Consider the following 16,583-nt stretch of genomic DNA (forward strand, 5'->3'; position numbering starts at 1 on the left):
TCGGGCAGAGGTGACGGTCACTTAGACATCAGGTGTCTAGAGAGATCTGTGCAATAGTTTTAGGCCATCAGAATGCTTCCAGAAACAGAAGGGTTAATGGTTTATTCTCTGGAGTGAATGAAGACAAGTAAATGCCCATCAGTATTTGGTGTGACCTTTGCCTTTTGGAGGAGGAGTCTTGGAAGTGATGACCCCGCCCCCCCCCCCACAGATGGAGCCCTGATCTCCCCACCATCCAGTCTGTCTGGGATGACATGAAGAGACAGACGGATTGGAACAAGTAACGTCCACAGAAGAGCTGGGCTTAGTCCTCCAAGATGGCGGCGGGAACAACCTCTCAGCCATTGTATGTTAATGTAGTGTGTACAAATACCTATGCTAGACTGTATAGACAGTGTGCTAAGCCTCTATATACCCCACCTGCTATATATATATATATATATATATATGTTATGTCAGGGGGTAAGTACACTGAGATGTTCTGGTTTCGCCTCTCCTGCCGGTCTGTCCTCTGAGGTCCCTGCACTGTCCAGTCAGACTATTAGGACACGCCTAGTTGTCAGTTCTCTCGTACATTTCCAGGAGGATTGTGCGATGCAGCCTTGTAAGTGCAGATGCTCCAGCGAGTTATATGGGGTTTGTGAGCGTCCTGCCGGGTGATTTATACCCCAAATGGTGTCCAACCCCCCACGTCTACCTGTCTGGGCTATGACCTTCCCTGTGTGAACAAGGTCTTGCAGATAAGAGGCAGTGAGAAAACAAAGGGCAGAAAATGGCGCATTGTGTGAGCGGGAAATGTCAGCATTCATCGTGGCGAGTGCAGCTGGACGGACGGGACATCTGGCACAACGGAAAGGTCATGTTGTCTGTTTAGAGGGTTCCTGTGAGGGGGACGGCGGCTGCTTGTCTATTTCTCTAAATTCTCGTCTCCAGCAAATATCACGGAGCTGATCTAAATACCCGGCGGGCACAGATGTCTGACTACTACCTGCCGACCTGTGTAATGGCAGTCTAATACAAGGATTACACGAGCCGTCTCCTCCTGTATACAGCAAAGTCACCTGAGAGGGAGGAATGGCTGAGATTCTCTAACGGGGTTGGTGGGATAAGGCAGCGCTTTATTTGGTGCAGGAGCAGCAGTAAAGTGCAGTCTAATATCTGCAGGGCTGGGGTGATATGCTGGTTCTGGTGACGGTAACCTATCTATCTGCAGGACTGGGGTGATATGCTGGGTCTGGTGACGGTAACCTATCTATCTGCAGGGCTGGGGTGATATGCTGGTTCTGGTGACGGTAACCTATCTATCTGCACGGCTGGGGTGATACGCTGGTTCTGGTGACAGTAACCTATCTATCTGCAGGGCTGGGGTGATATGCTGGTTCTGGTGACAGTAACCTATCTATCTGCAGGGCTGGAGTGATATGCTGGGTCTGGTGACAGTAACCTATCTATCTGCAGGACTGGGGTGATATACTGGGGTCTGGTGACAGTAACCTATCTATCTGCAGGGCTGGGGTGATACGCTGGTTCTGGTGACAGTAACCTATCTATCTGCAGGGCTGGGGTGATACGCTGGTTCTGGTGACAGTAACCTATCTATCTGCAGGGCTGGGGTGATACGCTGGGCCTGGTGACAGTAACCTATCTATCTGCAGGGCTGGGGTGATACGCTGGTTCTGGTGACAGTAACCTATCTATCTGCAGGACTGGGGGTGATACGCTGGTTCTGGTGACAGTAACCTATCTATCTGCAGGGCTGGGATGATACGCTGGGTCTGGTGACAGTAACCTATCTATCTGCAGGGCTGGGGTGATACGCTGGTTCTGGTGACAGTAACCTATCTATCTGCAGGGCTGGGGTGATACGCTGGTTCTGGTGACAGTAACCTATCTATCTGCAGGGCTGGGGTGATACGCTGGTTCTGGTGACAGTAACCTATCTATCTGCAGGGCTGGGGTGATACGCTGGTTCTGGTGACAGTAACCTATCTAGCTGCAGGACTGGGGTGATACGCTGGGTCTGGTGACAGTAACCTATCTAGCTGCAGGACTGGGGTGATACGCTGGGCCTGGTGACAGTAACCTATCTGCAGGGCTGGGGGGATACACTGGGGTCTGGTGACAGTAACCTATCTATCTGCAGGACTGGGTGATACGCTGGTTCTGGTGACAGTAACCTATCTATCTGCAGGGCTGGGGTGATACGCTGGGCCTGGTGACAGTAACCTATCTGCAGGGCTGGGGGGATATACTGGGGTCTGGTGACAGTAACCTATCTATCTGCAGGACTGTGGTGATATGCTGGTTCTGGTGACAGTAACCTATCTATCTGCAGGGCTGGAGTGATATGCTGGTTCTGGTGACAGTAACCTATCTATCTGCAGGGCTGGGGTGATATACTGGGTCTGGTGACAGTAACCTATCTAGCTGCAGGGCTGGGGTGATACGCTGGGCCTGGTGACAGTAACCTATCTATCTGCAGGGCTGGGGTGATACGCTGGGCCTGGTGACAGTAACCTATCTATCTGCAGGGCTGGGGTGATACGCTGGGCCTGGTGACAGTAACCTATCTATCTGCAGGGCTGGGGTGATACGCTGGGCCTGGTGACAGTAACCTATCTATCTGCAGGGCTGGGGTGATACGCTGGGCCTGGTGACAGTAACCTATCTATCTGCAGGGCTGGGGTGATACGCTGGTTCTGGTGACAGTAACCTATCTAGCTGCAGGACTGGGGTGATACGCTGGGTCTGGTGACAGTAACCTATCTAGCTGCAGGACTGGGGTGATACGCTGGGCCTGGTGACAGTAACCTATCTGCAGGGCTGGGGGGATATACTGGGGTCTGGTGACAGTAACCTATCTATCTGCAGGACTGGGGTGATACGCTGGTTCTGGTGACAGTAACCTATCTATCTGCAGGCTGGGGTGATACGCTGGGCCTGGTGACAGTAACCTATCTGCAGGGCTGGGGGGATATACTGGGGTCTGGTGACAGTAACCTATCTATCTGCAGGACTGTGGTGATATGCTGGTTCTGGTGACAGTAACCTATCTATCTGCAGGGCTGGGGTGATATACTGGGTCTGGTGACAGTAACCTATCTAGCTGCAGGACTGGGGTGATACGCTGGGTCTGGTGACAGTAACCTATCTATCTGCAGGGCTGGGGTGATACGCTGGGCCTGGTGACAGTAACCTATCTATCGGCAGGGCTGGGGTGATACGCTGGGCCTGGTGACAGTAACCTATCTATCTGCAGGGCTGGGGTGATACGCTGGGTCTGGTGACAGTAACCTATCTGCAGGGCTGGGGTGATACGCTGGGCCTGGTGACAGTAACCTATCTATCTGCAGTCTTATATGTATATTATAGCAGTCCTATATGTTGCCATCTGCCCCCTTTACCTCCCCTGATTCCTGAGATTAGGACATGGACCCCGGGCCCTCCCGTCCAGGCTTCAGCAGCTCCGGAAAGGGCCCGGAGTCGGGGAGAGGTCTGGTTTTTGGATGAAAGGCTCAAACATCTGCAAATTCCAGTTTATCGATTTATTCAATAAATTAGGTTTAAAAAAAAAAAAAAAAAGTCTATCGGCCGATGAGGGTTTTATGTGCTTTCTATCATTTGTGATGGGATCGCATGACATTATTACATCCCCCCTCCCACCCCTCACAAGGCTTTGAGTCCTCCTGGTCTGCTGGAGCCTCCGATCGGGAGCTGATGGTTGGAGCGTTGTTATAGGATTCCCAATATTTCGTCGTCCTTGTTCCCAAGGCTTGGCGGATGGAGCCTGAGTTTGCAGTAGGCTCGAGCGGCCCACCCAGAAGGCACGGCAGGAGGTCTGTGTGTTATCTCGAGTGTCCCTGTCCCGGGGTTGTGCCAAGGCACTGAACTCGGGGTGCAATCTGACATGGGCGCTGTAACGGGGCAGGGGGTGGATGTGTAAGGCGGTTTTGTGGATTGTATTAAAACATGTAAAAATCAGTTATATTACTATATAGGAGTGTATCCAAAATCCCAAACACTGAACCCTTAGGCAATGGCCATTTAGCTGCACCAAACTGATGAATGTCTCTGTACAAGGAGGAAAGCTTCTTCTCTAGCAGGCTGGGATTCCCGGAGGACGTCTTAAGATGACTCCTGACAATATTGTCACTTCCGCCTGTTTGTTTGGACGTTTCCCACGTAAGCACCTGAAGGTTGAACTTCATTTGAGGTGTTTCCCAGTAGAGTCCCCATGATTCCCTTCTGGCCATGTAACGCGTCCCAGAATTCCCACTTGTTAACACTAAGTTCGAACCTCTGTAATTTTCACGAGCAATCACATGGTCAGACACACAAGTTGAACAGAACAACTTCCTTAGCAGGATACGAGGACCTCAGTCCGGTGGCATGTCCCTTTTTTTGTTTCGAGAGGGTGTTCATATCTGCTGCCATCTGTAGGTCACACTGCCCCATTCTCCTGCCGTGGTTTGTGGACGGCAGACTGGGAAGCGCTAAGTGATGGAGCCAAAGTGCAGAGGAATCCGGAGAGAAGAGTAAGCCCAGCCCGCCCCAGGCACAGAACATTGACCAGCCATACCCGTGACTGATGTCTTCTGGTAAACCGTAGACTGAGCGCGGATACCGAGACAGCTCAAAGTTGATGCCGGCGACACAGGTGCAAAGCGAGATGATGCAGCAAGTTCCTGTGAGAGATTAATAGACAATTAGGTGCAGAATGTACAAAGGTCCAGAAACCGATAAGGGGCAGAAATCAGGAGGAACTTGGAGAGGTCTCTGCCCCTGTAGACCCTGCAGTGGAATCTCAGCTGCTTTGCCTCAAACCTATGGGATTTATCGGCCACATCTTGTGCTGATCCAGCTGATCATTATCTGATACTATAATCTGATGTGGAGCGAAATGTCGTCTCACCTCCCATGAGGAACAGCAGCCCTGCCACGTACTGCATTAGGTCGTGCTCCTTGCAGCATCCCAAGACGCCTATGAACCATCCAAACAGGATGATGGAGACGGCCATCCCTACGAAGCCAGCCGTCATCCGCCGCAGATCTGGGGAGGAAAGGAAGAGAGGATCATGTGATAGCAGATGGAACTTTGTAGACAGGGTATCAGTATCCAATAGGTGGGGGTCCAACACCAGGACCCCAATGATTACCTGACCCAGCAGCTACTGCACAGGACAGGATCACAAGGGGCTCTGCCCTCCACACAGAAGCGTCCGCAGCCAACTGGGTGCAGTGTCCAGGTGTCGGATCCTGTGGTAGGTCATCAGTATATAAAATGTCACCCCCATGTAAGAAAACACCTTTAAGGCATTCCAAGTTGACCCCATTTCCAGCCAGACATGCTGTGTACCAGGGCAAGCCTCCATCTATACGAGTAGCCGGATTATCGGGACCCTCACACCACGTACTAGACGTCCTTTGTAGTCAGACCTAATCTAATGCTAGAAGCCCCAGAGCAGCAGCATTCAGGGTCCGAGCTGGAGATACTTACGGAGAGCGTGCCACTCGTCTTGGCGGATAGTCTTGGTGACATTGATTGGCAGATTAGATGGCAGCGAGGAGGACGTGTAATGATATCGCACCGGGATACAACGCTGAACGAGTCCTGTAACAGAAGGGAAGGGACAATGGTGAGAACAAACCACAAGCCAGGACCCCACATGGTATAAAGAGGAGACGATTTACCCTATAGAAGCTTTCCTTATGGCATCAATCTGGCAGAACGGGCAATGGGCCATATATATATTGCTACATGTCCAGTGATGTCATTGACCTCATGTCACATAATAGAGAGACCATCACTGGGGTTACGTGGGGGGGGGTCGACCTTTTACATTGGGCCCAGACACGACACCAAAGTGTCCACTATAAATCTAAACAAGGTGACTTTCTAGTTCCATGGCCATGAGAAGCTTCTAGAGGTTCAGCCACATTCCGCAATACAACACAATAGCGAGAGGAAGACGCTGCGAGCCCGCACTGGTGGCAAATGGCGATTTATCTACTGTGTGAACAGAAGGATCAGGAATAATAAAACTGAACATCTCGAACTGACTCCCCACATTGGTCATCAGAGGAGTCAGGTGGCCCCATGTGAAGAAAATGGGGTGTTCAGCCCCAATAATCCAACCTCAGATATGTTTGGTTTCTATTCTAAATCTGATGGAGTCACAAACTGCTCAGACTTAGGACTGACGCCTGGCAGAGAAGGGAAAGATTTCCATAGAGGGGATGTGAGGTCTAGAATAGTATAGTCGCCCAATCATATCCATAACCCAAGCTCTAGAGCGGAGGAAGGGTCAGAGGAATCCCAATATGTCTATTCTAGAGCACGGCCAGAACTACATCCAACGCAACCGTCCATCTACACTATAGAACAGTGTCCTCTAAAACCTATAGATAGGACACTACAGTATATACAATCTGCTCTATAACCTATAGATAGGACACTACAGTATATACAATCTGCTCCTCTATAACCTATAGATAGGACACTACAGTATATACAATCTGCCCCTCTATAACCTGTAGATAGGACACTATATACAATCTGCTCTATAACCTATAGATAGGACACTACAGTATATACAATCTGCTCCTCTATAACCTGTAGATAGGACACTACAGTATATACAATCTGCTCCTCTATAACCTGTAGATAGGACACTATATACCATCTGCTCCTCTATAACCTGTAGATAGGACACTATATACAATCTGCTCCTCTATAACCTATAGATAGGACACTATATACAATCGGCTCCTCTATATCCTGTAGATAGGACACTATATACAATCTGCTCCTCTATAACCTGTAGATAGGACACTACAGTATATACAATCTGCTCCTCTATAACCTGTAGATAGGACACTATATACCATCTGCTCCTCTATAACCTGTAGATAGGACACTATATACAATCTGCTCCTCTATAACCTGTAGATAGGACACTATATACAATCTGCCCCTCTATAACCTGTAGATAGGACACTATATACAATCTGCTCCTCTATAACCTGTAGATAGGACACTATATACAATCTGCTCCTCTATAACCTGTAGATAGGACACTATATACAATCTGCTCCTCTATAACCTGTAGATAGGACACTATATACAATCTGCTCCTCTATAACCTGTAGATAGGACACTATATACAATCTGCTCCTCTATAACCTGTAGATAGGACACTATATACAATCTGCCCCTCTATAACCTGTAGATGGGACACTATATACAATCTGCCCCTCTATAACCTGTAGATAGGACACTATATACAATCTGCTCTATAACCTGTAGATAGGACACTATATACAATCTGCTCCTCTATAACCTGTAGATAGGACACTATATACAATCTGCCCCTCTATAACCTGTAGATAGGACACTATATACAATCTGCTCCTCTATAACCTGTAGCTAGGACACTATATACAATCTGCTCCTCTATAACCTGTAGATAGGACACTATATACAATCTGCTCTATAACCTGTAGATAGGACACTATATACAATCTGCTCTATAACCTGTAGATAGGACACTATATACAATCTGCTGCTCTATAACCTGTAGCTAGGACACTATATACAATCTGCTCCTCTATAACCTGTAGATAGGACACTATATACAATCTGCTCTATAACCTGTAGATAGGACACTATATACAATCTGCTCCTCTATAACCTGTAGATAGGACACTATATACAATCTGCTCCTCTATAACCTGTAGATAGGACACTATATACAATCTGCTCTATAACCTGTAGATAGGACACTATATACAATCTGCTGCTCTATAACCTGTAGATAGGACACTATATACAATCTGCTCTATAACCTGTAGATAGGACACTATATACAATCTGCTGCTCTATAACCTGTAGATAGGACACTATATACAATCTGCTCCTCTATAACCTGTAGATAGGACACTATATACAATCTGCTCTATAACCTGTAGATAGGACACTATATACAATCTGCTGCTCTATAACCTGTAGATAGGACACTATATACAATCTGCTGCTCTATAACCTGTAGATAGGACACTATATACAATCTGCTGCTCTATAACCTGTAGATAGGACACTATATACAATCTGCTCCTCTATATCCTGTAGATAGGACACTATATACAATCTGCTCCTCTATAACCTGTAGATAGGACACTATATACAATCTGCTCTATAACCTGTAGATAGGACACTATATACAATCTGCTCCTGTATAACCTGTAGATAGGACACTATATACAATCTGCTCCTCTATAACCTGTAGATAGGACACTATATACAATCTGCTCCTCTATAACCTGTAGATAGGACACTATATACAATCTGCTCCTGTATAACCTGTAGATAGGACACTATATACAATCTGCTCCTCTATAACCTGTAGATAGGACACTATATACAATCTGCTCCTGTATAACCTGTAGATAGGACACTATATACAATCTGCTCCTGTATAACCTGTAGATAGGACACTATATACAATCTGCTGCTCTATAACCTGTAGATAGGACACTATATACAATCTGCTGCTCTATAACCTGTAGATAGGACACTATATACAATCTGCTGCTCTATAACCTGTAGATAGGACACTATATACAATCTGCTCCTCTATAACCTGTAGATAGGACACTATATACAATCTGCTGCTCTATAACCTGTAGATAGGACACTATATACAATCTGCTCCTCTATAACCTGTAGATAGGACACTATATACAATCTGCTCCTCTATAACCTGTAGATAGGACACTATATACAATCTGCTCCTCTATAACCTGTAGATAGGACACTATATACAATCTGCCCCTCTATAACCTGTAGATAGGACACTATATACAATCTGCTCCTCTATATCCTGTAGATAGGACACTATATACAATCTGCTCTATAACCTGTAGATAGGACACTATATACAATCTGCTCCTCTATAACCTGTAGATAGGACACTATATACAATCTGCTCCTGTATAACCTGTAGATAGGACACTATATACAATCTGCTCTATATAACCTGTAAATAGGACACTATATACAATCTGCTCTATAACCTGTAGATAGGACACTATATACAATCTGCTGCTCTATAACCTGTAGATAGGACACTATATACAATCTGCTCCTCTATAACCTGTAGATAGGACACTATATACAATCTGCTCCTGTATAACCTGTAGATAGGACACTATATACAATCTGCTCCTCTATAACCTGTAGATAGGACACTATATACAATCTGCTCCTCTATAACCTGTAGATAGGACACTATATACAATCTGCTCCTCTATAACCTGTAGATAGGACACTATATACAATCTGCTCCTCTATAACCTGTAGATAGGACACTATATACAATCTGCTCCTGTATAACCTGTAGATAGGACACTATATACAATCTGCTCCTGTATAACCTGTAGATAGGACACTATATACAATCTGCTCCTCTATAGCCTGTAGATAGGACACTATATACAATCTGCTCCTCTATAACCTGTAGATAGGACACTATATACAATCTGCTCTATAACCTGTAGATAGGACACTATATACAATCTGCCCCTCTATAACCTGTAGATAGGACACTATATACAATCTGCTCCTCTATATCCTGTAGATAGGACACTATATACAATCTGCTCCTCTATAACCTGTAGCTAGGACACTATATACAATCTGCTCCTCTATAACCTGTAGATAGGACACTATATACAATCTGCTCCTCTATAACCTGTAGCTAGGACACTATATACAATCTGCTCCTCTATAACCTGTAGATGGGACACTATATACAATCTGCTCTATAACCTGTAGATAGGACACTATATACAATCTGCTGCTCTATAACCTGTAGCTAGGACACTATATACAATCTGCTCCTCTATAACCTGTAGATAGGACACTATATACAATCTGCTCTATAACCTGCAGATAGGACACTATATACAATCTGCTCTATAACCTGTAGATAGGACACTATATACAATCTGCTCCTCTATAACCTGTAGATAGGACACTATATACAATCTGCTCCTCTATAACCAGTAGATAGGACACTATATACAATCTGCTCCTCTATAACCAGTAGATAGGACACTATATACAATCTGCTCCCCTATAACCTGTAGATAGGACACTATATACAATCTGCTCCTCTATAACCTGTAGATAGGACACTATATACAATCTGCTCCCCTATAACCTGTAGATAGGACACTATATACAATCTGCTCCTCTATAACCTGTAGATAGGACACTATATACAATCTGCTCCTCTATAACCTGTAGATAGGACACTATATACAATCTGCTCCTCTATAACCTGTAGATAGGACACTATATACAATCTGCTCTATAACCTGTAGATAGGACACTATATACAATCTGCTCTATAACCTATAGATAGGACACTACAGTATATACAATCTGCTCCTCTATAACCTGTAGATAGGACACTATATACAATCTGCTGCTCTATAACCTGTAGATAGGACACTATATACAATCTGCTCCTCTATAACCTGTAGATAGGACACTATATACAATCTGCCCCTCTATAACCTGTAGATAGGACACTATATACAATCTGCTCCTCTATAACCTGTAGATAGGACACTATATACAATCTGCTGCTCTATAACCTGTAGATAGGACACTATATACAATCTGCTCTATAACCTGTAGATAGGACACTATATACCATCTGCTCCTCTATAACCTGTAGATAGGACACTATATACAATCTGCTGCTCTATAACCTGTAGATAGGACACTATATACAATCTGCTCCTCTATAGCCTGTAGATAGGACACTATATACAATCTGCTGTATAACCTGTAGATAGGACACTATATACAATCTGCTCCTCTATAACCTGTAGATAGGACACTATATACAATCTGCTCTATAACCTGTAGATAGGACACTATATACCATCTGCTCCTCTATAACCTGTAGATAGGACACTATATACAATCTGCTCCTCTATAACCTATAGATAGGACACTATATACAATCTGCTCCTCTATAACCTGTAGATAGGACACTATATACAATCTGCTCCTCTATAACCTATAGATAGGACACTATATACAATCTGCTCCTCTATAACCTATAGATAGGACACTATATACAATCTGCTCCTCTATAACCTATAGATAGGACACTATATACAATCTGCTCCTCTATAACCTGTAGATAGGACACTATATACAATCTGCCCCTCTATAACCTGTAGATAGGACACTATATACAATCTGCTGTATAACCTGTAGATAGGACACTATATACAATCTGCTCCTCTATAACCTGTAGATAGGACACTATATACAATCTGCTCTATAACCTGTAGATAGGACACTATATACCATCTGCTCCTCTATAACCTGTAGATAGGACACTATATACAATCTGCTCCTCTATAACCTATAGATAGGACACTATATACAATCTGCTCCTCTATAACCTATAGATAGGACACTATATACAATCTGCTCCTCTATAACCTATAGATAGGACACTATATACAATCTGCTCCTCTATAACCTGTAGATAGGACACTATATACAATCTGCCCCTCTATAACCTGTAGATAGGACACTATATACAATCTGCTGTATAACCTGTAGATAGGACACTATATACAATCTGCTCCTCTATAACCTGTAGATAGGACACTATATACAATCTGCTCTATAACCTGTAGATAGGACACTATATACCATCTGCTCCTCTATAACCTGTAGATAGGACACTATATACAATCTGCTCCTCTATAACCTGTAGATAGGACACTATATACAATCTGCTCCTCTATAACCTGTAGATAGGACACTATATACAATCTGCTCCTCTATAACCTGTAGATAGGACACTATATACAATCTGCTCTATAACCTATAGATAGGACACTATATACAATCGGCTCCTCTATATCCTGTAGATAGGACACTATATACAATCTGCCCCTCTATAACCTGTAGATAGGACACTATATACAATCTGCCCCTCTATAACCTGTAGATAGGACACTATATACAATCTGCCCCTCTATAACCTGTAGATAGGACACTATATACAATCTGCTCCTCTATAACCTGTAGATAGGACACTATATACAATCTGCTCCTCTATAACCTGTAGATAGGACACTATATACAATCTGCTCCTCTATAACCTGTAGATAGGACACTATATACAATCTGCTCCTCTATAACCTGTAGATAGGACACTATATACAATCTGCTCCTCTATAACCTGTAGATAGGACACTATATACAATCTGCTCCTCTATAACCTGTAGATAGGACACTATATACAATCTGCTCCTCTATAACCTGTAGATAGGACACTATATACAATCTGCTCCTCTATAACCTGTAGATAGGACACTATATACAATCTGCTCCTCTATAACCTGTAGATAGGACACTATATACAATCTGCTCCTCTATAACCTGTAGATAGGACACTATATACAATCTGCTCCTCTATAACCTGTAGATAGGACACTATATACAATCTGCTCCTCTATAACCTGTAGATAGGACACTATATACAATCTGCTCCTCTATAACCTGTAGATAGGACACTATATACAATCTGCTCCTCTATAACCTGTAGATAGGACACTATATACAATCTGCTCCTCTATAACCTGTAGATAGGACACTATATACAATCTGCTCCTCTATAACCTGTAGATAGGGACACTATATACAATCTGCTCTATAACCTGTAGATAGGACACTATATACAATCTGCTGCTCTATAACCTGTAGCTAGGACACTATATACAATCTGCTCCTCTATAACCTGTAGATAGGACACTATATACAATCTGCTCTATAACCTGCAGATAGGACACTATATACAATCTGCTCTATAACCTGTAGATAGGACACTATATACAATCTGCTCCTCTATAACCTGTAGATAGGACACTATATACAATCTGCTCCTCTATAACCAGTAGATAGGACACTATATACAATCTGCTCCTCTATAACCAGTAGATAGGACACTATATACAATCTGCTCCTCTATAACCAGTAGATAGGACACTATATACAATCTGCTCCTCTATAACCTGTAGATAGGACACTATATACAATCTGCTCCTCTATAACCTGTAGATAGGACACTATATACAATCTGCTCCTCTATAACCTGTAGATAGGACACTATATACAATCTGCTCTATAACCTGTAGATAGGACACTATATACAATCTGCTCTATAACCTATAGATAGGACACTACAGTATATACAATCTGCTCCTCTATAACCTGTAGATAGGACACTATATACAATCTGCTGCTCTATAACCTGTAGATAGGACACTATATACAATCTGCTCCTCTATAACCTGTAGATAGGACACTATATACAATCTGCCCCTCTATAACCTGTAGATAGGACACTATATACAATCTGCTCCTCTATAGCCTGTAGATAGGACACTATATACAATCTGCTGTATAACCTGTAGATAGGACACTATATACAATCTGCTCCTCTATAACCTGTAGATAGGACACTATATACAATCTGCTCCTCTATAACCTGTAGATAGGACACTATATACAATCTGCTCTATAACCTATAGATAGGACACTATATACAATCGGCTCCTCTATATCCTGTAGATAGGACACTATATACAATCTGCCCCTCTATAACCTGTAGATAGGACACTATATACAATCTGCCCCTCTATAACCTGTAGATAGGACACTATATACAATCTGCTCCTCTATAACCTGTAGATAGGACACTATATACAATCTGCTCTATAACCTGTAGATAGGACACTATATACAATCTGCTCCTCTATAACCTGTAGATAGGACACTATATACAATCTGCTCCTCTATAACCTGTAGATAGGACACTATATACAATCTGCTCCTCTATAACCTGTAGATAGGACACTATATACAATCTGCTCCTCTATAACCTGTAGATAGGACACTATATACAATCTGCTCCTCTATAACCTGTAGATAGGACACTATATACAATCTGCTCCTCTATAACCTGTAGATAGGACACTATATACAATCTGCTCCTCTATAACCTGTAGATAGGACACTATATACAATCTGCTCCTCTATAACCTGTAGATAGGACACTATATACAATCTGCTCCTCTATAACCTGTAGATAGGACACTATATACAATCTGCTCCTCTATAACCTGTAGATAGGACACTATATACAATCTGCTCCTCTATAACCTGTAGATAGGACACTATATACAATCTGCTCCTCTATAACCTGTAGATAGGACACTATATACAATCTGCTCCTCTATAACCTGTAGATAGGACACTATATACAATCTGCTCCTCTATAACCTGTAGATAGGACACTATATACAATCTGCTCCTCTATAACCTGTAGATAGGACACTATATACAATCTGCTCCTCTATAACCTGTAGATAGGACACTATATACAATCTGCTCTATAACCTGTAGATAGGACACTATATACAATCTGCTCTATAACCTGTAGATAGGACACTATATACAATCTGCTCTATAACCTGTAGATAGGACACTATATACAATCTGCTCCTCTATAACCTGTAGATAGGACACTATATACAATCTGCTCTATAACCTGTAGATAGGACACTATATACAATCTGCTCTATAACCTGTAGATAGGACACTATATACAATCTGCTGCTCTATAACCTGTAGATAGGACACTATATACAATCTGCTCTATAACCTGTAGATAGGACACTATATACAATCTGCTCTATAACCTGTAGATAGGACACTATATACCATCTGCTCCTCTATAACCTGTAGATAGGACACTATATACCATCTGCTCCTCTATAACCTGTAGATAGGACACTATATACAATCTGCTGCTCTATAACCTGTAGATAGGACACTATATACAATCTGCTCCTCTATAGCCTGTAGATAGGACACTATATACAATCTGCTGTATAACCTGTAGATAGGACACTATATACAATCTGCTCCTCTATAACCTGTAGATAGGACACTATATACAATCTGCTCCTCTATAACCTGTAGATAGGACACTATATACAATCTGCTCTATAACCTATAGATAGGACACTATATACAATCGGCTCCTCTATATCCTGTAGATAGGACACTATATACAATCTGCCCCTCTATAACCTGTAGATAGGACACTATATACAATCTGCTCCTCTATAACCTGTAGATAGGACACTATATACAATCTGCCCCTCTATAACCTGTAGATAGGACACTATATACAATCTGCTCCTCTATAACCTGTAGATAGGACACTATATACAATCTGCCCCTCTATAACCTGTAGATAGGACACTATATACAATCTGCTCCTCTATAACCTGTAGATAGGACACTATATACAATCTGCTCCTCTATAACCTGTAGATAGGACACTATATACAATCTGCTCCTCTATAACCTGTAGATAGGACACTATATACAATCTGCTCCTCTATATCCTGTAGATAGGACACTATATACAATCTGCCCCTCTATAACCTGTAGATAGGACACTATATACAATCTGCTCCTCTATAACCTGTAGATAGGACACTATATACAATCTGCTCTATAACCTGTAGATAGGACACTATATACAATCTGCTCCTCTATAACCTGTAGATAGGACACTATATACAATCTGCTCCTCTATAACCTGTAGATAGGACACTATATACAATCTGCTCCTCTATAACCTGTAGATAGGACACTATATACAATCTGCTCCTCTATAACCTGTAGATAGGACACTATATACAATCTGCTCCTCTATAACCTGTAGATAGGACACTATATACAATCTGCTCCTCTATAACCTGTAGATAGGACACTATATACAATCTGCTCCTCTATAACCTGTAGATAGGACACTATATACAATCTGCTCCTCTATAACCTGTAGATAGGACACTATATACAATCTGCTCCTCTATAACCTGTAGATAGGACACTATATACAATCTGCTCCTCTATAACCTGTAGATAGGACACTATATACAATCTGCTCCTCTATAACCTGTAGATAGGACACTATATACAATCTGCTCCTCTATAACCTGTAGATAGGACACTATATACAATCTGCTGCTCTATAACCTGTAGATAGGACACTATATACAATCTGCTCTATAACCTGTAGATAGGACACTATATACAATCTGCTCTATAACCTGTAGATAGGACACTATATACCATCTGCTCCTCTATAACCTGTAGATAGGACACTATATACAATCTGCTCCTCTATAACCTGTAGATAGGACACTATATACAATCTGCTGCTCTATAACCTGTAGATAGGACACTATATACAATCTGCTCTATAACCTGTAGATAGGACACTATATACAATCTGCTCTATAACCTGTAGATAGGACACTATATACAATCTGCTCTATAACCTGTAGATAGGACACTATATACCATCTGCTCCTCTATAACCTGTAGATAGGACACTATATACAATCTGCTGCTCTATAACCTGTAGATAGGACACTATATACAATCTGCTCCTCTATAGCCTGTAGATAGG

General features: G+C 42.7%; 1 protein-coding gene across 1 annotated transcript in view; it reads right to left on the reverse strand.

The window, feature by feature from the left end:
• Nucleotides 1-3,656: 3,656 nt before the first annotated feature.
• Nucleotides 3,657-16,583, reverse strand: part of LOC142214389 (transmembrane protein 178B-like) — a 32,176-nt gene continuing 19,249 nt past the window's right edge. Inside the window, 4 exon segments of the mRNA XM_075283333.1 lie at nt 3,657-4,545; nt 4,548-4,685; nt 4,913-5,050; nt 5,498-5,611. Of these exon segments, the coding sequence (XP_075139434.1) occupies nt 4,442-4,545; nt 4,548-4,685; nt 4,913-5,050; nt 5,498-5,611 (494 nt within the window). The 3' untranslated portion in view covers nt 3,657-4,441.

Source organism: Leptodactylus fuscus, chromosome 7 (genome assembly GCF_031893055.1).
Source record: "Leptodactylus fuscus isolate aLepFus1 chromosome 7, aLepFus1.hap2, whole genome shotgun sequence".
NCBI classification, from domain to species: Eukaryota; Metazoa; Chordata; class Amphibia; order Anura; family Leptodactylidae; genus Leptodactylus; species Leptodactylus fuscus.